The sequence below is a fragment of the Conger conger genome, chromosome 7 (assembly GCF_963514075.1).
Source record: "Conger conger chromosome 7, fConCon1.1, whole genome shotgun sequence".
Taxonomy (NCBI): Eukaryota; Metazoa; Chordata; class Actinopteri; order Anguilliformes; family Congridae; genus Conger; species Conger conger.
The window spans coordinates 12,060,594-12,085,095 of record NC_083766.1 but is presented as its reverse complement, the minus strand read 5'-3'; the positions used below and the strand labels follow the sequence as shown (position 1 = coordinate 12,085,095).

The 24,502-nt window shown below is 44.5% G+C and overlaps 1 protein-coding gene across 1 annotated transcript in view; it reads right to left on the bottom strand.

Annotated features, from left to right (window-relative positions):
• LOC133132719 (connector enhancer of kinase suppressor of ras 2-like) overlaps positions 1 to 24,502 on the bottom strand; it is a 100,783-nt gene that overhangs the window by 47,280 nt on the left and 29,001 nt on the right. The window contains exons 2-7 of the mRNA XM_061248381.1: positions 21,806 to 21,969; positions 10,816 to 11,018; positions 9,488 to 9,575; positions 8,158 to 8,199; positions 4,333 to 4,452; positions 2,796 to 2,855 (exon numbers count right to left, since the gene is read on the bottom strand). Of these exons, the coding sequence (XP_061104365.1) occupies positions 2,796 to 2,855; positions 4,333 to 4,452; positions 8,158 to 8,199; positions 9,488 to 9,575; positions 10,816 to 11,018; positions 21,806 to 21,969 (677 nt within the window). The remainder of the gene's footprint in view (positions 1 to 2,795; positions 2,856 to 4,332; positions 4,453 to 8,157; positions 8,200 to 9,487; positions 9,576 to 10,815; positions 11,019 to 21,805; positions 21,970 to 24,502) is intronic.

Below are 24,502 nucleotides of genomic sequence, written 5' to 3'. Positions count from 1 at the left end.
AATGTGAAACCGTGAAAAATAAAATGTGTGCACATTATAGTGGCTGTGTTCTTGACTTCCTAGGTGACAAGCCACAGTGAGGCATGTGTTTAGCTGCAAAACACAAACAGCTCCCATCATAATAATGGTAGGCCGTTGACCTCTCACACACCAACCCCTACTTTTCAAACCCACATAGCAGGAGAAGACTTTGGTCTTCAGAAAACTTCCGAAGGCTTTCATTCTCATCCAAAGTTTGCGGCACTTTCCAATAAACTTTTGGGGATAAAAAGGAAGCTGAATCAGAAATTACTTGCACACACATATGCACACACACTTTTCTCTTTCCAAAGACACAAGCCATTTCTCCGCTTGCTTTGAAAGCTTGCTAATTAAAAGAAACACAGCTATCGTTACCATCTGCAAACACACAACCCTCCTCTCCTGTCTCTGCAATTTCCCTGCTGTTTCCCACCACGTATTAACCACCCAGTCGCTAATTAAGGGCTCCCGCTTTGCGACACTAATTGGCCGCTTATCCCAAAGACGAAACGAGAAGGAAGCTTTAGGCAGGCTGTCAGAGGCTCGCGGGGCACCACGGAGCACGGAGCAGGCCTGAAGTGGGGCACACAGTACCTGCACAAGCCAGATCCTGCTGGAAAAAACATTTCAGGTTTTGAAACAGCTGGTAGCTGGTTGGCCAGTTCAGACCAGCTCCCAGCTTGACATGGTTTGACCAACTCAAGTTATGTTGTGAAACAGCTGGTAAAACAGCTACCAGCTCAAACAAGCTACCAGCACTAGCTGGTTGACCAGCCCATACCTAGCTAGACCAGCTTCATGACCAGCTTGGCCACGTTATGACCAGCTCAATTTTCAAGCTGGTCAAGCTGGCATAGCTGGATGTTACAGCAGGGGAAGGCAACAGAGGGACAGAGAGATTAGGAGAGATTTGTAATTTAACAGAGAAAAGACGTTAACCTGTTGTCTCAGAAAGTTCCAGAAAGTGCCAGAATAATGTCCCACACATAAAAACTGCCATATGTGTCAGTCAATGATCAGATAAATGATGTAAAATGAGAAATATTCCCATTTAGACAACTCATTGTTTCATCGTGAATCGTGATTATATTTACTCCACGGTGCTTGGCAAATTGTAATTTGCATTTAAATAGTTATTTTGTTTCGCTGTGTGTTCAGCAGTTGTAACAGAGAATGCTTTAGAACTTGTTGTGGATAAAGGCATCACCCCATAGACGAGTAATTATAACAGCAGCGCTGTTTGCACAGGACTGATGACTAATGAGCAGCCTTTCCCTCAGATAATGCAAAGGGGTGCTATCTCAGGGTCAGCCTCTATTGACTGGCTTTGGATTTTGCCTGATGTATAATTAATTTGAATGGAGAAATCACATTTTTGCTCATTAGCCGTAAGTACTGTATATGTTTCTTTGTGTATGCGTGTATGTGTGTGTGTGTGTGTGTGTATTTGCATCTGTGTCTGAGTGTGAGTGGGTTGTATTCTGTCAAAGTCTGCCAGCCAGAGTGACAGCTGTCATTGGGTATAAGCCATGTCACACTTGACCACCTCTCTCACTCTCTCTCTCTCTCTCACTCTCTCTCGTTCCTCCTCAGCCTCTGTAAGGGTTGCAGTCTCCCAGGTAACAGCAGAGTTGCACAGCAACAGGAGTCGCTACACCAGCAGCCAATCAGATTCAGTATTAGTGAGAGGGCAAGTGAGGGAGTTCTTGCCCCTGCAAAGTAGCACAAGGATGTGCACATCCCTTGCATATGCAACATTTCTACAGACTGAAGCCACTCAGGAAACTGCAACTGTGTCTCCTCTCTACGGACCTGTAACCCTTTCTCTACTGTGACTACACCGCCATAATGCTTTCTCTACTGTGTCGCTATATCATTGCATTTCAAGGGGGCACGAGCTCGCGGATATGATCAATGCTACGATTCGTAATGAATAATTTATTCGTCATTGCTTATTCTATGAGCATCTGTTCACTTCCATGTCCAACGAATGGTGTGTTCACAGAGCATGGAAACTTCTAGAAGTGAGGAGGCACCCTTGTGAGTGCCAGGGAAAATTCTGGCATCACCCGCCCCAGCTACCAAGGTGCAGGCCGACAGACTCCGAGCCTCATACCTGCCAGGACTGTTGGGATGCCCACGCGTGTGGGAAAGTGGGAATTCCTTGGCATGGGCCTCAAACCCAGGGCTGGAGGGCTTTCCTGGCAGCGCCAGGCTAGTATCACCCAGGGTGCCATATGTAGCAAAATACCATTCTGGCAGTAGAGAGGGTGGAAGGGCATCCACATGGACGAGGGGACAAGAGTGGCGACCGTGGAGACCCATTCGCTTACATGACACAGCCAACGCAACACAGCTTCCTACTGGCATTAGCTCAACCCTCCATCTTCTATAAAAATAGGGAGCACCATGAGACTGGTTACCTGCCAGGCCTGGGCCTGGTCTTTGTGAGTTTAATTTAGTTTTTCACCAGAAGTTTGGCAGTCTGGGACCAAGGTTGGTGGTTCTTAGCTTTCAGCATGAGTATCATCAGCAAGTCTAATGACATATAACAAACCATAAATGGGTGAGCAGAATTCCAGACATATAAAGAAGAGGTTGGTTCAGTGCTATATGGGACTTCTTTACAGTGCAGTTTGGTCCCATACAGGTGTTGTTGATGTGTGTGTAAAGTAGGGGGGTGGAGGCACTGAATGGTTTTTGAACATCAAGTGCCTTGGATATTATTAAGACTGACTCATCCCACCAAGAATAGCGAGAAAGGGGACACTTACGTTCTCCGTCGTCCCGGTGATGACGTGAAGGCCATCATAGGTGGACTTGATATACATCCCCTGATAAGACCGAGAAGGAGGGAGATGGGGAGAGAATACTGAATCAGTATGGCTGTTTCATGTTTATTTCAATTTGCACTTCAGTCTGAAATACTATAAAGATATTATCTTCTTAAAAAAAACTGCATTTACCGATGCTAAATTCGTATTTGAATGATTCACTTTGTGACATATTGAATCACTTTCTTCTTGTTTTTTTGTTTTTTGTTTGTCCAGTTGTCATTTTGAGTTTGTGTTGTTACTTATGTTGGGCTGTCTCATCCAGCTCTGTGACTGGCAATGTTCAAAATACCATGTGAATAAAGCATAATATTTTTTCTTGTTCCTGATAATTCAGATAGTTGGAGGATTTTGTGACACATTGATGATACACAACTTGATGTAACCAAATTACTTCATTATTCCATATGTGGGAATAAATATATTCACATTGGTTAACCAGGTATTATGACATCATTTGTAACTTAAAGTTTGTAACTTTGCTGGGATTTTAGAAATGTCCTCAAAAGTTTTGGAAAGTGTTAGAAATGTGTCTGTGTCTGTCCTTTGTCAAAGGCAGCAACAGGAAGCTATCCAGCCATGCTGCCATGATGGAGTGTTCTAATATGCAGGGCAATTTCAGGGCCACTACCTCCAGCAGGCCTGTTTCTGCCACATGTCAGGGACACAACTGTGTGTGTGAGTGTGTGAAAGAGAGAGAGAGGGAGATAGAGTGTGTGTGTGTGTGTGTGTGTGTGTGTGTGTGTGTGAGAGAGAGAGAGGGAGGGAGGAAGATAGAGAGAGTGTGTGTGAGAGAGAGAGGGAGATGGAGAGAGTGTGTGTGAGTGTGTGTGCATGTGTGTGTGCGTGACTGTGTGTGCATATGTAAGTGTGTGCATATGTGTGAGAGTGTGTTAGTGCATGTGAAGTGTGTTTGCACGTGTGTGTGTGTGTGTGTGTGTGTGTGTGTGTGTGTGTGTGTGTGTGTGTGTGAGCGAGAGAATTTGTACGTGTGTGAGTATGTGTGAATGCGTGTGTGTGCAGCAATATGTGTGTCTGTGGGTGAGTGACTATGAAAGTGTGCGCATTTCTTTGTAAGTCCATGCATGTGTGTGTGTATGTAAGAAAGAGGGAGTGTGTGTGTAAGAGTGTGTATATAAGTATGTGAATATTTGTGTGTGCCCATTGCCCTCTTTGGTACACCTGGCCCACATTATGAATGTTGCAGTGCACTTCAGGGGGTCCATTAATTTCTGTCTAATGATGTCTCCCTTTGTGTGTGACTACAAAGTACAGCAGAGGTCATGTGATCTCCCAGGAGCCTTTCTATCTTTACTTTGTCCATCTGTGGGCAGAGCGACTGAAATGTTCTTGACAGATTTGGATGCAACCTAGTGAAACATCTATATGGAATTTTCCCCTATATGTGATTCTATGGGTGACTAACAGCATATCTTTACATTGCCGTTGTAATGAGCTGAAGTCTAAGTTTACCTACCAGACCCTCGCTTGGCATGATGTTAGTTAGGTGAACCACCTCCAGGTGGGCCGACTGGGAGACCAGGGAGTCGGAGGAGAGCGAGATGATGTGGTCACAGATTCCAGACAGGGTTTTACACTGTGGAGACAGAGGGGGAGTAAGGGAGTGAGCAACTTCCTGGGCCTGGAATCTCAAGGACGAAAGAAATGTAAACCAAAACAACTGCTTGGACCTGTTGTCTCAGGAGGTTATTGACTGACTCTTTTGGCGGATTTAAGATTTGGCGACAGTGTCTGCGATGTGTCCGCGATGACAGTTTTGACATCAAGCCGACACTTTTGAGTGTCGGCAATACAACAGGTGTTCTATACCTGCAGATTTTTGTAAGGTCACAGACGCCCATCAGAACTGTCTTGCAGCCATGATTGGTTGACAGAAACAAAGACAAAAGGTTGCCATGGCGAGGATATTAGTTTACTAGACTACTTGTTTTTATGAATTAAAACGTTTTGTTTACAAAGCTAGTGAGCAAAAAGGACAGGTTGGAGGAGAAGCTGGTTGCTATAGTAACAGTATGCACTGTCGCTGAACTATAAATGCAAAACATCGTCGTACACAGTTCTGTATGTAGACACATTTCTCATACAAACTTTGTTGCCAAAGCATGATTCAGCCTTTAGGGTCTGCACTGGAATACAGTATGAGTTTAACTGACAGAACATAACCTGTTCAGTCACATATGTACAGAGGGGATTGCGTTTGTTCAAACTGTATATTGAAGACTGCTGACTCTAGCCTGCCTTTATAAAAGGTGCTGATGTGAAAGGAAATGGGTTTTGTCACCTGAGTATCCATTATCACACCGTAACCAATGTGTCATCATCACCAAGATCAAATGAGCCTGGAGAAGCTCACAGGTTCAAATCACGGGTGGGATGCTCCAAAGGCTTTACTTCCCTGCTGAAAAAAGCAGCTAAAGCTAGGTTTTGAAACAGCTGGTAGCTGGTTGGCCAGTTCAGACCAGCTCCCAGCTTGACATGGTTTGACCAACTCAAGTTATGTTGTGAAACAGTCATTTCAAGCCGGTCATAGCTGGATTTTACACCAGGGTTACAACTGGAATTAGCGCCATTTCGCATCAAGTCATGAAATAAGTGTCATTTGTGCTAATATATACAAGCTCATTCATATATGCACCGTGGTCCTGTTGCAGCGGGTGCAATTTCCGTTTCTTTGGCTACTTCTCTACATCCTCCATTTTGTGAGAAGATAGACATATTCATTCACTTTTCTTTTCAAGTACACGGCACACGAGCCGGCGCGCATTAAGCAGGGACGATAAAACCGGCTTCACTGAAGCCTAGCTGCCACGAAACCTTTAGCCGCGTATTTTCATGCATCCCATAATGCCCGGCTGAATGGAGCATTAGCGGCGGCAATCACCCACCCGGAGACACGTTCTTCCCCGCATGTTTTTCGAATCAGCGGGAACGCTGAGCGCCGCGTGGAATAATCCGCGAATCTGACCTGGTTTTGAATTAGCAATTACAGGATTAGGCCTATCCATCATTCGTCGTCTTCAAAACAACTCATCTCACACTGATTAGCGTGCCGTTGTCAAAGGATGTTGTTGTTGGCAAACTGAGCTGAGAGCCAGGTTCAGCTTCTATAGACAGACTGCTTGCACGCCTGAAAGCACTGAAAAATAGTCTGAAAATAATGTTAAACTCTGCATTTGAAGGTAAATATAAAATCCAAAATGTAATGATTCTGAGTCAAACATAAGTCCCTATATTTTAGAACTATGACTCATGCAATCATGATGTTTCAGATATGTTTCACACGTATAGAATATCAACAGAATGTAATTCAATTCAGGATACTGAAGAAAGATATTATATGCAATGTAATTACATTTCTATATTGAAGCTGAAGAAGATCAGAATGTGAAATTGCTTCAATCATCGCCGTGTCAAAATGTTTTTGTTGTTGTTGATGTTGTTCAAGAACGGGATTGGGTACTTATTGGATGCTAATGTACTTTCTTTTTTAGCACACATACAAATATATCTGTGAGTAAACAGATCCTGATATTGATTCTCTGCGAAAGAAAAGACACATACGGGTACATGCTCCAGCAAGCATGAAGCTCTCTCTCTCTCTCTCTCTCTCACTCCCTCGCTCTCTCTCACTCTTGCTCTCTGTCTCATATCTGATTGCTGTAGGCAGGGATTCTCTGGGGAAGTGGAACGCAGCAATGAGGATTTGCATTATTGAATACTGACAGTCGACCGAGAAGCTTGGAAATACCATTTTAGAGAAGTGTGTGGAAACGCTGTGATAAATAAGTCATACGTGGAAGGTGTGTGTTGAAACATGCGTGGGCGTATGTGTGTTAGGAGAGAACTGCAAATGGGTCAGGCTTCGGCTGGCATCTGGCTGACTGTAAGTCAGGAGTGCTGAACCAGCAGAAACACACACACACACGCACATATATACACACACACACACACACACACAGACACGCACATATACACACACACACACACACACTCCAAATCTCTCTCTCACAAACATACTCAAACAAAGACAAACACACATACACTCCATCACTCTATGGTAGAGGTGTCAAAATCCAGTCCTGGAGGGCCGCAGTATCTACTGGTCTTTGGTGTGTTTCAGCGCGAGAGATGCATTTCTTCATTGGCTAAAGAGTCCACACACCTTGTTCTCAAGGCCTTAATTGGCTGCTGATTGAAAGGAAACCACAAATACCAGCAGACACTGTGGCCCTCCAGGACTCTATAGAGAGACAAACAGGAGGAAGCTGCTTCACCCAGAGAATGGGAGGGTTCAGCCAGTTAGGGATATGTGTATCTTGAGACCCTGTCTGGACGCCAACAGACTGCATATGAAAGCTACATGAATGGTCTTCCTCCACAGAACTTAGCTGTTGTCCACAATGTGAAAAGAAGGAACTGGTCTATTAATGCTTAACTAATTGTACGTTTATCCTATGGTTTGCTAATGTATAAATATTAATGTAACTAATACATTAGTTAGGAGTTAAGAGATACATTAACTAATGAAAGGTTGATTTCATGCTTAATTAATGCATTTGTAAATCATTAATTCATATTAGTTTATGCCAATTCATGTGACCATATTGTGAAGTGTTACCACAAACTGCCAGAGCCTTTTCTCTTCATATTCATATCAAACACACAACTCAGAACTCTACTCTACTTTCACTAACGTCTCCTTCACTAATAATTCATGAATTCTGAAAACACAATTTAAAATGTTTCAGAGTGGTGCTTAAAAGCAGAACACACTCAATAATGGACAGAAAGTTATGTGCACACAAGGCACATAGTGCCTTCAGGCAGTTTAACGTAAGGAAAACCAGTTTCTGACCAGTTTCACCCAAGTTTATACCACCAAAACCGTATAAATATTTTAGATGATTCCCCAGAGCAAAGGTCTGAAGTTCAGCATCAGGAGCTGAAGCCAGCCCTGCTGGCAAAAACAGCTCAAGCTAGGTTTTGAAACAGCTGGTAACTAGTAAACCAGTTCAGACCAGCTCCCAGCTTGACATGGTTTGACCAGCTCAGACATGCTACCAGCAATAGCTGATTGACCAGCTCTTACCCAGCTAGACCAGCTTATGACCAGCTTGACAAACTTAATTTCCAAGCTGGCCTAGCTAGCATAGCCAGATTTTACTGCAGGGATGAAGAATCCTCCAGCATGAGGAGTGCCTTTTGTTGCCTGCCGAGAAACGCAGCCTGTGTTAAGAAACACAGAAGAAGGGAAACTGAGCCGGCGGACTGACAAACTTACCACATGGAGTATCTTGTTTTCTGTCTCATACACAGTGCAATCCTGAAACAGAGCAACAGACATTGAACCATGTTAATTCAACAGTGAAATGTTTTAGGTCATAGAAAGCTGCAAATGTGTAATGTCATGTTAATAACTAGGACTAGGTGTGAACTTGGTATGTATGTCAAATTCCACATTATAATTTAAGTTCATTTTCCAATAAAAAATGGAAAAAATGCGTATACATTTTAGATAATAGTTTGCTTAAACTGAGGCCGGCAGACAACAAACAATGAGGCCAGCTGAGTGGGAATGGGAGATGGAGCCATTGCCAGATGGCAGAGCCCCCTCACTACAGCCCATAATGCACTGGGACAATGAGATACCAGGGCACTGTGTTCCTGGGTCCAGCCATATAGGTGGTAGTACACTTGGGGAGCTTCAGTCCCACCAAATGGCCCCTCACATTTGTACCTCGAAGCACCTTCTCACCATTTCTTGGCCCTTAGACCCTTGGTCCTGGTGCCCCCAAGCTGGGCCTGCAGAAGATGAACTAAATACAAATGGGTTCTGGTATCTGGATGTAAATGGAAATACTCCTCACTGACTGTAGGTGGAGTCCAATGTTTTTCTACAAAGGGATGTGCCTCCATGCTGGTGGGTATTGTTTCTGTGTACAATGAAACTATGAAACGGTAGCGGTTTCGATTTTCGATTTCGATCAGGGTTACATTGGCATATGAGTGAAAAGGAAACGGAGGGGAGGGTGACATCGGCCCAAAAAACCTCCTGTGGAGCATCAAGCTCTGTACACGATGACACATCTGTGACCTTATCATGCACTGTAGGAGGTCCCTGTGCTCTCAGGGCAGGGGTTCAGGAGGTGGTGGGGCCAGGGGGACCAGGTGGGGGAAGGGTGGCTCTCTCGCTGCCTGACGGCATAGTGTGCGAGGATATTAATATAATAGCCTTCATTAATCTAACGGTGGGGAGCGAGTGTGTGTGTCTGAGCGGGGGGCCAGCAAACAGATACGAAGCTGTGTGTGGGCATGTATGACAAGCCCTCCTATCTTTCCAGAAACCTGACACTGGAGGCTCATGGGAAAAATAAAGCAGGCACCGAAGGGAACAGCTTTCTTTCAGAGAAAACTGCATCGAAATGGCTGCACTCAACGTCGAGGTGTACAGACTTCCATCCTGCAAGTCCCGGTTCTGTAGCACTAAGATGTGGAAGACTTGGCTGGGGTCTGTCTCCCTTCTTATTTTTAATCAACCATAAATCATCATGGGAAGTCAGGCAGATGCGTACTGTCTTCCAGTTGAGATTGGAAGCAGTGTGACAGCTTACCTGTTGCACTATGGTGGTTAACTCTAGGCACAGTTGAACGATGTTGTTTTTAAGCAGCGAGTACTCTGTCACGCTGACAAATGGGGATCTGTAGGGCAAAGAAAGGGTCATTAGAGGTAACCTGAAAGACCAGAGCGGTTCGATATCTCAGCCTGCCACACATGGCAATTTGCCAAGGAAAACATTTCTGAACACATCCCAAGTGTGCACACAAAATACCTGCAGAGAGGCACAATGCCGAGCTGCTATGTGGCTCATCGTGTCACTGTTCTTCTGCACAGTGAAATGACTAGTGTTAATTCAACAGTAATGGAGTACATACGAGTCAAATATGTATATGTTCTGTATGTAGAGTTTTTATTAGGCAGACCTGTGCACCAGCTTGCAAATATTTAATCAGACAATCATGTAGCAGCAACTCAATGCATAAAAGCATGCAGATGTGGTCAAGAGGTTCAGCTGTTTTTCAGACCAAATGTCCAGAAGGTAACAGTAATGCAAACAAGCATGCATTACAACAGTGGTATGCAGAACAGCATCTCTGAACACACAATGTGCAAACCTTTAAGTGGACAGGCTACAGCAGCAGAAGACTTAATAAGTCTAAAAAAATAAGTCTAATAAATACCTAATAAAGTGCTCACTGAGTTTATATGAGTCGAATGTGTCCTCTATAAGAGCTGATTTAACACTGAATATTTTTCTGTGCGCATAGACAGGCTCCATGATCTGGTATCTGTTAATGCATTGTTCTAGTGCAAGGATGGCCCCCACACTCTGCTACTCTGCTAAGGTATCTGCTAAGGTACTACTCTAGTATATGGATGGGCCTCATGGTCTGGTATGAAAGCTGGACCATGCTGGTGCCATTTTAGTCAGGCAGGATGACAGCATCATGCACTAGCGACACCTGCTGGCCAATAGGTCCACCTGTTGAGCTGCATGCTGCATGTGACTCATATGAGCAAGAGCTCCAATTATAAATTGAACTCCAGTGTGAAAAGAAGCACTGGCTGATATCACATGTTCTGGAGAAGAGTACCAGGTGTTAAATCCAGCTATGACCAGCTTGAAATGACCAGCTACCGGCTATTAAAAAACACAGCTTGAGTTAGTTAAACCATGTTGAGTATGGAGCTGGTCTGAACTGTCAACCAGCTACCAGCTGTTTGAAAACCTAGCCTGAGCTGTTTTCGTCAGCAGGGTACACTGGACAGCAGAGGCTGCAGCAGTTACCATTGATTAATATAATTGGGTGTTCTGTGGAGAGAAGGGGGAAAAAAGTTGTCTTAAGGAAGAAGCTATGAAAAAGAAGATGGCGGACGGACCTGTCCAGCCAGGCGAGCAGGTTCTTGGCCGCCCCGATGAGGTCCACCACGGAGGTGAGGAAATCGTTGGGCAGCCGGCGTGAGGCCCGCCCATCGTAGTGTCCGCCGCGGCGACGGCCCGTGATGAAGTTCTGCAGGTTCTTGGCCGAGGCGTTGAGCTTGTGTGACAGCGTGCGCAGGTTCTCCGTCTCCAGTCCGTAGTTCTGAAACAGAGGGCCGCGAAGACACACCCTGTGTTACTCGTTGTATCCACCACGCCTTCAAATCAAAATCCAGCCCCGGTTTTTCTTTCTCCCGGGTAGTTAGCGCAACTGATGTTAGCCTCACTCCTGACACACAGGTAAAGGGACGATGGAAAACCAGCTGTTCCTGGCCCCTGCCATACACATTCCAATCCGAAATGAAACATAGGTCATGAACTACAAGATGTGGTCAAGACCTACGGCACACAAAGAATGTAAAGTACTGAACCTTTGACATATACAATTTGTGCATATTATATACTGCATATATTTAACATGTTACCTGCATTTTATTATTACATATATATTTTTATCATGCTACAATGGATATTGGAAATGATTCATTTATTTGATTTCCTGAATATTTTCAGGAGGGGGGGAGGAGGGACTTTAGAGTCAGAGATATTTTCAGAGACTCCCAAAGAGAGTTGTACTCCCCTTCTACCTGAAATCTCCTAAGCTGATAATCAGAGGTGCCCTTTGTCATGGAGAGACAGGTAAAATTACAAGCAGTCTGGATCACCCAGGCTGCTAGGCAACAGGACGGGGTAGCTCATCACATACGTATATTTATAGTGTCAATGGCAGTTGATCAGGTCGGAGGGTGGCCAATAGCTTGACCAGTGGCCAATGGCTTCAGAAATTATACAGACCATTAATTTTAAATGGATAATTCTGGCCATCTGTCAATACACAATAACCCATAATGCCAAAGTAAAAGAGAAAATTCAGGAAGGACCACCATCTCATCAGCACTACATCAATCAGGACTTTATGGTAGAGTGGTTAGACAGATGCCACTCTTGAGTAAAAAGCATAGGACACTCCACTTGGAGTTTGCCAAATGACCAGATTCTCTGGTCTGATGAGGGCAAAATTGAACTGTTTGGGTAGAACTACAAGCACTATGAAGCGTGGTGGTGGCAGCGTCATGCTACGAAGGTGCTTCTCAACAGCAGGGACAGGAAGACTGGTGAGAAGGGAGAGATGAATACAGCCAAATCGAGAGAGGTCCTTGAAGAAAACCTACTCCAGAGTGCACATGACCTCAGACTGGGGCGACGGTTCACCTTTCAGCATGACAATGAACCGAAGCATACAGCCAATATAAAGCTGGTGTGACTTCGGGACAAGTCTCTGACTGTCTGAAGTCTCTGACTGTCCTTGAGTGGCCCAGCCAAAGCCCAGACTTAAACCCCATAGAACGTCTGTGGAGAGACCTGAAGATGGCAGTTCACAGACGCTTCTCATCCAATCTGATAGAGCTTGAGAGGATCTGCCAGGAAGAATGGGATGAACGGCCCAAATTCAGGTATGCAAAGCTTGTAGAGACTTACCCAAGAAGACCTGAAGCTTTAATTGCTGCCAAAGGGGCTTCTACCAACTACTGAATTAAGCGTCTGAATACTTAAATAAATGAGAGATTTAAGTTTTTGATAAAATTCTTTTTATTTTAATATCATAAAACATCAGAGCACAGAGGGCACAGTCAGACAGAAACAAGCACGTGCCTGATGGAGCTCCCTGCTCTACCCTGACCAAGATGTGTTGAACATACACCTCTTTATACCACAGCCCTGCTCTCACCTGAGGGAATGAAACAGGGGTATCTGAGAATGGGGTGTAGGGGCCATGGGATTTGGACAATAGCCTGACTCTTCAAAAAACCACCCCCTCCTCTCCCCTTGCTGGAGGCTGGAACAGGGTCAGTATTGATCGATTTATGATCGTGTGTGTGCGTGTGCGCATGAGAGTGTGTGTGGGAGTATGTGTGTGCATATGTGTGTGTGTATTTGTGTGTGTGCATGTGTGTGTATGTGAGTGTGTGTGGGTGTATATGTGTGTGCACGGGTGCGTGTTTGTGTACGTACGCCTGTGTGTAAGTGTGTGTGCACATGTCTGTGTATTTACACACGGACGAGTAAGCCTTTTCATATTTGTCTCCGAATGACAGATCCGGAAGAATCGGCGGCCCCGCTCTACAGATTGATGCCTTTAATCCGCCGTCTCTCCCCTTTGCCTGTTTAGCTAGTTGCCTTGGTAACCCCGGGCTGCACATCGCTTAATTGCGCCCGGGCCTGATGTTCCCGTAGTCCCCTCATCATTTATTGATTTCTTCGCTCTCCGCTCCGCTCGAAGTACGAGAGAGACGCCCCGCCGTCAGGCTCCGCGGCGGCTGATTACATCACCGCACCGGGAGGCCGTCCTGTCCGCCCGCTGAAATCCCTTCATTCTTTATTACAGTAATTCCCATATTCTCTTGGCAGGTTAGACCGGGGGTAGAAGGCCATAAAGGGTTTGATGAGGCGTTTAACAGCGCACATTTGTTCTGAGGTTGCGAAGGCAGTTTGGGACGAGCGCAGGTGATCTCCGGCATTTTAAGGACACCGTCCGATACGTCCGAGCGCAATCTAGAGCGGGGCCTACCCCAAGGGCACGGTGTCAGGTCGTAATCAGCCAAAGGTGTAGCGGAGGATCGACTTGCACCGGCCAATCAGAATGCTTTCTGCATTAGGAGCTGCGTCACGCGTGGGGTGACAATAGTCCCACTGGTGATGCAGCTCATGTGGTAAGAGTCTGGCAGTCGGAAAGGTTGCTGGTTTGATCCCCCGCCCCGGGTGTGTCGAAGTGTCCCTGAGCAAGACACCTAACCCCTAATTGCTCCCAATGAGCTGATTGGTACCTTGTATGGCTGTCTATTGCTGTTGGTGTGTGTGTGTGTGTGTGTGTGTCAATGGGTGAATGAGAGGCATCAACTGTAAAGGGCTGTATAAACACACACCATGACCATTGACGTGTCACTGTAACCCCTTCTATATGTACTACTGGACTTTACTCAGACATGCACTACCCAATCTTATTTGTTAAGAGTTTTTGCTAGAGTTACCCATTGCTCAGTCTTGTTTTATTTATGTATGCTGAAATCAATATAATACCTTATAAATACGGAATCTAAACTTTCCACATATTTGAATGGGTTGCCTTTTACATTTGATATTTTTAAAATACTTATCATCAGTTAATAATCTCATTTTTATTACACAGTCAATTACCAAGGGGATATGATATGATTGTATGACTGTAATTGCTATACGGCATACAGGATATCCTAGTCATAGTCATGCCCTAATGAAGGGGACTACAGTCATGCCAAAACAATGATAATAACAACTACTGTATGACACGCATGATTACGTTGAGGAGTAACAGCGGGAGCCAAACTGTGCCTGCAAGCCAAACATCCCAATATGCCTTCCAGACCTAGGTCAAATATATCATTGTATTGCATTCAAATACTTTTCTACACTTTATTCTGGTGTATTGGAACCAATGAAATACTCTCAAAAAGTGTAAACCCTCCTTTCTGATTCTCTTGGTTGGCTCAATTGCACCAGACAAGGTCAATTGAGCACAGAAAAGTATTTGAATCCAAAAGAATTACGTATTTGACCCGGATCTGATGTCATCCCTTTTCAGTGAGCCCTGCCCCCCAAGGACACTGTGTAGTGTTGCCCCAGGTTTCTGTTCATCTGTAGGTCTGTCAGTCAAACAGAGTGTTGTATGATTGGTCGATTCGGTTCAGATTTTCAAGCCTTAGTAGTGCATGTCCGTGGACCAATCCTTATCAATGCTAGCCTTCATCAGAAGTTGTAGTTGCCTTGCCATGGTAATTACAAACTTGGCCTATCATGAACATATGTTCATGGCCTTAAAACCAGTGATATACAAATTGTACATCATCTGACATGTTCAGACGTTTGTTGCGTGACCTTGATATGCACTGTTTTGTACGTCACTTTGGATACAAGCACCTACTGAATAAAATGCAGCGTAAGGTCATGTAATATGGTATAGAAGCTGACTCACATCCAGATGTGACAGCTGTCAAACGAATAAGGCTGTGTGCGTTAATGCTGCTAATTGGCCACAAGAGGGAGTCTGCACATGAATGACCACTGTCAAATGGAGGTGTCTGTCTGCCACCTCAGATATTAGTTGTTCCCTTTTGAGGGCTGTGCTTTTCCTGTTTATCTCATGGAGATATGGTTGCCAAGGGCAGCCTGCACAACCTGCTCACGTTATCCCACCCACCTCCCGCAACGGGCTGAGCTTGCAAGCAGAGAGGGGTAAAGTGAGCATGCTCAGTGAGACCGGTTTCTCTTACTCCACAGCAGCAATATTAGCAAAGCACAGCATAGCTTTTTTTATCTCATGTGTAACATGGTCTGTGGCCCACGGCACCCCCTCCACACGAACACACACTACTCGATCGCAGCTTCCTTGATCTCCAGTCCAAAAATGCCCCACTGCCAGCAGAGAGTGGGAAACAGCCCTATCTACAGCGGGTGCTGGAAGACTGCACTCCGCAGTCCCAAAAATAAATGGAGCTAATTTCCATAAAAGGTGCACAATATGAATTTTAAAGAGGTCTGCATTTCCCTCCAGCGATAATCCCATTTATCACAGAGACGGAGACACTGGCTTCATTGCCGAAATGCGTCCGCACGCTTTAAGCGCTAGCACAAAGCGGCTCCTGTGCTAGCCTTTGATCTGCGGCCGCGTCCGTACATGCTGAGCAGGGGGCAGCTGTAGCCGGGCCGGGGTGTGGAAGGCCCCTGTACCCGCCTGAACCCCCTCCTCCGCCCCCCCTGCTTCCTCCCTACAGCTGGGCCCGGCGCAGTCATTACTCATGTCAGCCTCTCCGCCCGGGTGACGCAATGCCTCCGCTCCGGAGAGCGCGGCGCGGATCGATGGGAGAGAGGGAGGAGAGAGAGAGAGAGAGAGGGAGAGAGAGAGAGCGGGAGAGTGGAGGAAGGGGAGAAAGAGGGAGCCTGAGAGAGAGGGAGGGAGAGATGAGAAAGGGGAGAGAGAGGAAGAGTGAGAGAGAGGGAGCGCGAGAGAGGGAGAGACTGAGAGAGGGGGAGAGAGAATGAGAGAGACTAAAAGGGAGAGAGAGAGGGAGGGAGGAGAGAGGGAGAGCGAGCGTGAAAGAGAGGGAGAAAGAGAGAGCAGGGTGAAAGGAGGGGTAGAAAGTGAAAGCAAGTGAGATAGAAGGAGGGAAGGGAGAGGAGAGACAGCAAAAGAGAGGGAGGGAAGGGAGAGGAGAGACAGAGCGAGAGAGAGGGAGGGGGAGAAGCAGGGAGGAAGAGAGAGCGAGCACAGGGGAAAAGAGGGATAAAGAGGGATGAAGTGAGAGAGGGAGGTCGGTAAGGTCTGGGAAATGGAGGCAGCACACACACAACGTCTGAGAGAAGCTTTCACTGGCACACCCAACATGCTGTGCCAACCCACGTTTTCTACAGACACTCATTCAACCGGCACTGTTCAGCTCAGTCCTGCCCATCCCGGCACGGCTCAGTAAGGCTCAGGTCAGTATAGCACGGCTCAGTAAGGCTCAGGTCAGTATGGCTCGGTTCAGTAAGGCTCAGGTCAGTATGGCTCGGTTCAGTATTTCATCTGGTTTCTCCTTCTGCCAGCCTGACAGAGAGTGAAATGCTTCAAGGGTGGTAAATAAATGCGCGGACACAGATGCACACACATACACACATGCTCACGTGCCAGCAAGCTCTTGAACACAAACACAGCGCATACAGAGCATACACAGAGTCAGCAGTCAACAGAGCCAGGAAAAGAGCAAGACTTGTTTGTTTGCAGAAATGGCCATCTCTGAAAGGCAGTAGCACAAGGCTGTAAATGTTTTTATCAGTCCATTCCGGTCCATTATTTCTTTGAAAACAGGTTCAATGTTCAATGTTTCTGAAGATACTTCAGGACTCTAGCCCACTCTAGTCATTGGTGGGGCATTATGAGAGGGACTGTACTACAGAATCTCAAATAATTCAAGTACAGAATAAAAAACAACTGGAGACACACAGCACAAACACAACACCGGATAGATGGATAAATAGATAGATCTACAGCACTAGGGCATTTGGCATCTTTATTAGAGGCTGAACTAATAAAGAGCAGCACAAAGCAGGCCATGTTGAGGCTTTTAATTTATTTTTCATGTAGGCTAATTATCATTTGTCTTTTATGAAGGGGATATATGACTGTAGTTCCAATGCTTGTCAGGTCCTAATGAAGGGGTCTATAGTAACGGCAAGAACAACTGTAATCGTGACTACTATACTGCAGGATTAGTTTGAGGAGTGATCCAAACATATTTTATCATGTTAGAAACGATGAAATATGCATAATGTTCACAACTGCAAGCAAGCCAAACATTCTGATATTCCATTCCCTTTTTGGTGACTCACTCCATTAACCAAACTAAGGTTAGAACATTCAGTTTGTAATCTAACTGGCTAGCTCGTGCATGGTCACATTAGCTAGCAACTACTGGAATGAAAATACAATGATTAAAAATATAACCATGCAGTCTGGTGAGGTACCAGTGACTACATCCGTGGTTTGTGTGCTGATTTTTCTCGGGCTATCACAGTGACCTTCATGCCATATTCAAAGTCCCAGTCCCAGCGCCGGTTTAATTAATCATGCCAGTCCTCAACCCCTTCCCCCATTTTAACCATATCTCTAATTAAAGGTACAATAGGTCATTTCGGACTCCTAACGGTCAAGAGAGGAATAGCAGCAACAAACACCTTCAAACCACAACACTGTTTATCCCTCTGTAAATGCGCTGATGTTGAAACGCAATTGGCTGTGGCAATTAAAACCAATTTTCAACCAATGACCTTGAATTATTGTACATTTATACAATGTTTTGGTACAGTGTTGGGCTGTCAACTGTATATTTTGAAACTCGAATTTAAGGACAATAAACACAGGCAGAGGATGAGTCAACACGTCAGTGAGCCTTATTCAATGATCGGCAGGGATTTACAATGGTCTTGTAACAATGTTTTAACACAAAACTCTTACCTTTAAGCAAGAGACCAGCTAACAGAGCAGCATGGCAATACGGTATAGACATACCCCAGAGAAGTAGATCGGGAAAGAACTAGGCTACTCTCGCTGATGGAAAAAAGTTTAGTATCATATCTTTTCACATTTTGAGATTAAATAAAACTGAAATTCCTTCAAGCAGTTCATATTGTACTTTAATTATTCATTTCGATAAAAAATAGACTTCTCAGTTGGCTTCTTTACTTATTTATTCTCTAAACTTGAAATCTGTTAACTCACAGGTTCAGTTCTGGCAGAATAGTGGGTGTGTATGTGGGTGTTTGTGCATGTGTGCCTGAGTATATATTTCAGCATAGTGATCAAACGGCTTTTTAAAACCAGGCTGCTGATATTCAGATGAACAAACCGCACTTCTTACAATAGAAGCGGCTATTATAGCAAACCTAATTTACTGTGCTGGAAATGAAATGCCACATCAGTATGGCATGCAAATAACATGGATCTACGAGTATAAGTGATCCACTCTGTCCTCATACCAAGATGAAGAATACAACCACCAAAGCCTGATTTATACTTGTTGTATGACCCTCGCAACAAGTGTCGCATGACAAAAATAACGCATTTTCAAAGGACCTTTTTCTCAGTGTCACGCACCTGTAGAATTTTATGTTTATTGAGATCCAGATTTCATTGCCATGGGTAGGCTGAGCTATGCTAGACTCTGCCAAGTTTTCAAAAATGTAAACATCAGCTGTTTGGCATCTTGTTACCATAGAGACAACAGAACCGTTATGGTAGACCTTCCCAGAAGTATAAATGCAAAGTGTTGTGCAACATTTTCATTTCCGTCAGACGACATTTGTCACAAGGGGCATATGACACAAATAAAGCAGGCTTTAGCCATAATCAAGTAATCCCTTTTTCAGTGATGAGAAGGAGGTAGGCTCACGGTGGCAAGTGAGATTACACCTATCAACTCTTGGACCTGTCACTGGGATCTGAGCAAAAGCAAACACAATGTGTCACTGTCCCTCAACAATAACTTCAGTCTGCCCCATTTGCTGTTAATATACATATATGCAACATCATAAATATGCACCAATGCAACCTTTTTTAAATAATTATATGAACTGGACTGTGGCTGAAATCACATACTACTGTAGCTTACTATTTGGTAAGTCAAAATAGTATTAGTATGTCCAAAACCATAGTTGTATAGTAAAATAGTATAGTGAAACTACCCGGATGTCACTGGCATGGATATCCCACAATGCATTGTGATGCACGACCCAAGCCACCAGGAGGTCACGACCCAAGCAACCAGGAGGATAGTGTTCAAAACAAAGTGGCAAAAGAGTTGAACAATTTAAATGTAAGTAATACCTTTCACTATGCTCAGCAAAGTAGTTAAAATCACTATTTATATGTACATTTTACATTTTTACCTTTAAAGTCACAAAGTCATATCAACATCATAAATGTGCACTGTGCTTAAAGTGGTTTGTTTCTTTGACGACATGGTATGTCCGAAAAATCCATCTTACTTTTTACTCATATACTAAGGCCGCCTCACTGAATGATAGTATGCATACGGTATATAGTGTGTAGTACGTAGTATACAAATTTTGGATTCAGCCATCCTCTTAAAAAGTGCAAACCCCACCTTCGGGTCATCTAGGTTAGCTCATTTCACCCTGGTCAGGCTGCAGCCTCTAGATCAGCGACAAGCGTGCTGTCCCCCGGAAAGTGATGTGAGCTGCTGCTTCTTATCACAACCGACTTGCACAGACATGAGTAGGAGGAAGACACATCACGTACAGCTCAATGAGCTGCAACCAGGAACCCATGAGCCAACGTAATCCCGGCTGACTGAAACCTCTCCCATCCCTGGGCAAAGCAGCCCTGCAAGGCAGGGCAGGCAGTCTCAGTTAGCCCTGGTAAAGTCCAGTCCACAGGGCCCAGCCACTCACTGGAACTGCGTCTCAACAGGACAAGCCAACCAGCAACCTTTCAGAGCAACCTTTATATGAATATGTCAACCTATCATATTCAAAGGTTTCACGCGTATGACCTTTCAAGCATCCTGTGTCCTAATGCCCACTGCAGTGAACACAGTCCCGAGGGCAAGTCAGTAGGTGCGATGGAATTACAAGTCCCCGTTATAAAACCTTAGGTACATATGACACACATCACGAGGGCCAAGAACTCTCCCTCCTTTCACCTGGGAGTGAGGTGTGGAGACAGTCGAACAGTAGCACTAATTGTTCCGATTATTAGCCGGGAGAAAAGAAAGGTTCAAACAAGGCCTGTACTCTGATTTGATGATCCCTGACATACGGTGTTGTACTGTGTTGGGTTTTCCTCCGAGCAGAGACTAAAAATACGAGCGTGTGTTTAAATGTCACGCATTACGCCAAATGCCTTGTAAATGTGTAAATGAGGAAAGTCAATTCTGCCCTGGAAGAGGGCTTTGTTTGTCAACAGGATCTACGGTGGCAGATTTCCGTGAGTCAGTCAGAACCTGTGGTGCATAGCCAACTCCAAATCAGGGGAGAGGAGAGAGATTACGCCGTCGCACGCAAGCACAGGCAAAGACTCGCTAGCATGTTGGCTTGCATTTCGTGGCCTGCATGTGTGCTTGTGTGTCCTTGGCTGCGTGCATGCTAGCATTTTCTCGGACCAAAATGCGGCTGTGGTTTGCAGTGGACCGCCAATGTGTCACAAATGTTTGTTTGTTCATTCTACCCTTAATGAAGTAAATCAAAAGAGTCTAACGGTTGTGTTGCTGATTGTGTTGGCCGTATTAACCCCTTAACAGCTTGCCGTTTCCCGTCTTTTCCACTAGACTGCTCTATAAAAAGCTGAGACGTATGGAATTATCGCTTATTGCTGTTTGGACGACTAAAGACATACTCTCTCCCTTTGATCACAGAAAATAAAAAAAGAGATATTAAAATGAAGCAATACTAGTGAGCAAGTGCAGGCCTGTATCTATAGAGGCAGTATGCTCCCCACCACTAAGATAATTCTAAGTTAAAAAGCAGTAAATATTTTAAGAAGGTATCCACTTCACACTTAATATATCTTCTTTAGACATTGTCTTATAGACTGTGTGTGGTAAATGTTTAATCCGTGTGCACCACTTAAAAAGGAATCTGGTCTCCAGGGAGAGCAGTGTATGAACCTCTCTCGCTCTCTCTTTTCTTCTTTCTCTCTCTCTCTCTCTCTTCTGAGTTGTGAACCGAAAAATTATAATTGTACTTTCCGACTGCTATACATGATGTGTGCTTTATGTGTACATCATGTGTGCTTTAAGTGTGTGCATCCCTCTCTGGTTGTATTCAGTATCAATGTGGACCATTATTCCTCTTTCTCACACCTTATTCCCCTCTCTGGGAATTATTTTCCTGGTTTTCCCAATGCTCCCACCCCATATCTCCACTGTGGAATACTGTGCAATAACCTGATTGTCAAAGACCAAAATAGACCAAATAAAACTTGATCGATAGCTTGACTAACAGATACAGAGTTACCTGAATTAATGTATAGGAATTGAATAAATGTATTAGCATATACATATACTGGGGCGACACTGGCTCAGGCGGTAAGAGCAGTCGTCTGGCAGTTGGAGGGTTGCTGGTTCGATGTGAGCCTTGAGCAAGACACCCAACTCCCAAATGCTCCCGAGAAGCTGGTTGGTGCATTGCATGGCAGCCAATTGTCATTGGTGTGTGAGTGTGTGTATGAATGGGTGAATGAGAAGCATCAATTGTACAGCACTTTGGATAAAGGCGCTATATAAATGCCAACCGTTTACCATTTACTTATACTGAATACAGGAGTTTTTGGGATGGAGGGGGTGGTTAGTTTCAACCTACCAAGGCACACAGTAGGTCAACAGCCTCGAGGATGAGCTCCTGGTGCCCGATGCGAGTAACGCCAAGCTCCTCCAGCTCCTGGTGGGTGATGTGCAGTAGTTGTTCTCCGTTTATCTTCTCCCTCTCAAAGTTCTTAATGTACTGCTGCAAGCAGTCGTCCAGGCCTGCGGGAGAACGAGAGGACAAGGTCAGCTTACACTCTCACTACTCAGGCCACCAGCCAAGCAAGCGCTTCCTTTCGGAGAACCACGAGGAGACAACATTCAGCTCTGGAGGGACCCATATTCAGTGCAGGGTAGTGGGGGCAGTCCTGTACCCGCTGCCCAGGCCTCCATCGGGCCTAAGGCCTGAAAGCCTCATTCCCTACTCATCCCTCAGGCAACAAACAATGACGGAGCTCAGGGGCCAGATGGTCTGTTCTTCCCTGTTTCAGTCCTATTCTTCGCTATGCAAACAGTGACAGATTCATATGCCAGATGCCATTATTGGCTCAAGTATTACAAGCCTGCAGCTCTGTAATGTATTTATTAGGAACTTCCCAACAGGATTAGTGGGACGCATTCAGCAAAGCCTTCCAGCTTTCAACAAGCACTCAGCACCAACAGAGCCAGTTGGGCCAGGTGACCCTTCAAACTGCAGAAGAACACTTTGGACCTACTATTGCATACTCGTGTACCAAAAATACACACTATTGAGTCTGAATAAATAATGCATTGTGCACACTGACTTGTGAGCTAGCTAAATTACAAGTGACCGTTTGATAAATTAATATTAGTTTGGTAACTGTTTGTAAATGAACCAGTTGTCAAGCAGCTAGTTTTCCAGTTATCTAGTTAGCAAACTAGCTTGTTAGCATATTAGCTAAAGACTATCACTGATGTTTTTATTGGTTTGAAAACTTTTCAATGCAGAGAGCTGTACAAAGGGGTATACAGATAGGTTATCATGCAAATCTCCTTTGTTTGATTGTGAGCATGGCTCATAGGATGCAAAATGACAAAGCGTAGGGGACAGTAGCACGCTTCAGATGAGGACCTGTATTCTTCCACACACAATTAGCGACAGAAAATTGGTTTCATGTTTACAGATATATACAGGTATTTAGCAAAGGATCAATATATATTTACAGTTAAATGCAGTATTGATATGGTGTATGAAGCGGGCTGTAATCCCTACACAGATAACCTGATATTAAAGAGTACAGAGCCAAAACAACAAAAATTGTGCTTCTGTCCAAATATTTAAATATTAAATATTAAAATTAAATTTGGATTGCAGTGATTATGTCTCAATAAAGATCCAATGAAGCACAAATGTATGGCTGATACAAGATATACATAGGGTTTTTTTACTTATTTTTTTCTAATGCTGATCTGCGAGGCCAGACTGGCAGTTTCCCGAGAGGTGAAATCATCACCGTCGTTCACTGCCTCTGCTCTCTGTAATGGACAAAACGGCTCTCCTGCTAGCCCCAGCTTCCGTGTAATAACTGTAAAAAACACCAGGCAGCAATAACCATGCACCTTCCGGGGAGGGGGGATTGATACCGGCACGGCGTTAAGTTCCGCGAGTCGGCCATTTGAAGCGTATCTTTCAAAGCCACGCCTGTGATATCGCTGTGTACAGTGGCAAACGTGAGCACGTCATTCATTGCGGTACCCCACTGCAAAAACCCGCCCGATGTCAGCCCCACAGAAAGACCACCCTCTGAATGAAAATGAAAGGCTCCACAACACAGGCTGAGTGGAGTGCTTTTGTGGCTATTCTCATACGAAGCTGTGTATATCAAACTAAAGCATGATTTATCGCTGGTACAAATCAATAAGTGTGCTGTCCCTCTCTGCGGGCACTCCATCATTAAAGATATTAAACCGCACACTGCGCACACTCGCTCGCTCAAACACACCGCAATAAAACTACTACTACCGTGCCGGTCCACAATCCATAGTCACCTTGAAATCTGCGAGAGTGGATTTTTAAATGCGCGGGGCACGAAGCACTCCGATGAAAAAGCGCTGAATTATTCAGGGATTGAGTGCAGCAGAAAGAGGCACAGACAAATGGCTTATATAAAGCAATCAGAGAAACGGCAAAGCTTTGAAAACACACAAGTCATGATATTCTAAAAAAAAATCCCGGTGCGGTGAATACACAATGCAAACACAAATAGAGCGCATTGAGCAGCCCTCACTCTCCTGGCAGGAAAAGCCTCTGTTTCTCTCGCAGTGGAACTCTCAGATCATCACTAATCAAATTATGAGGATATTGTTCCAGATTTTTTATTCTTTTTAGTCAAAAAGAAATGAGCAATCCTATTAACCCTCCTATTATGTTAGGAGTTTAAGACCGCTTTTATGTTTGGGGTCAACAGTTTGAATAAATAAATACATTTCGACACTTTGTTTGTCGCCTTCTTATTGTCTCCCAAATGACTAGCCTTTTATCCATTAATATGAAAAATCTGTGAGAAACATCTCATGTTAGAGCCTGAGGTACAGGAAGTGAAACTTTGGCACCTGTATGGGAAAGTACCTCAAGAATCATCCACAAAGAAATCTGAGATAAAACTATATGTGTATATTGTATATTTTCTGACAGTTTATACTGTTACAGAGGGTCAAAATAATCCCATATAACACATGCAAAATTGGTACGCTATGTTTATTGCATGTTTACTATTTAATCCCACCAAATTAG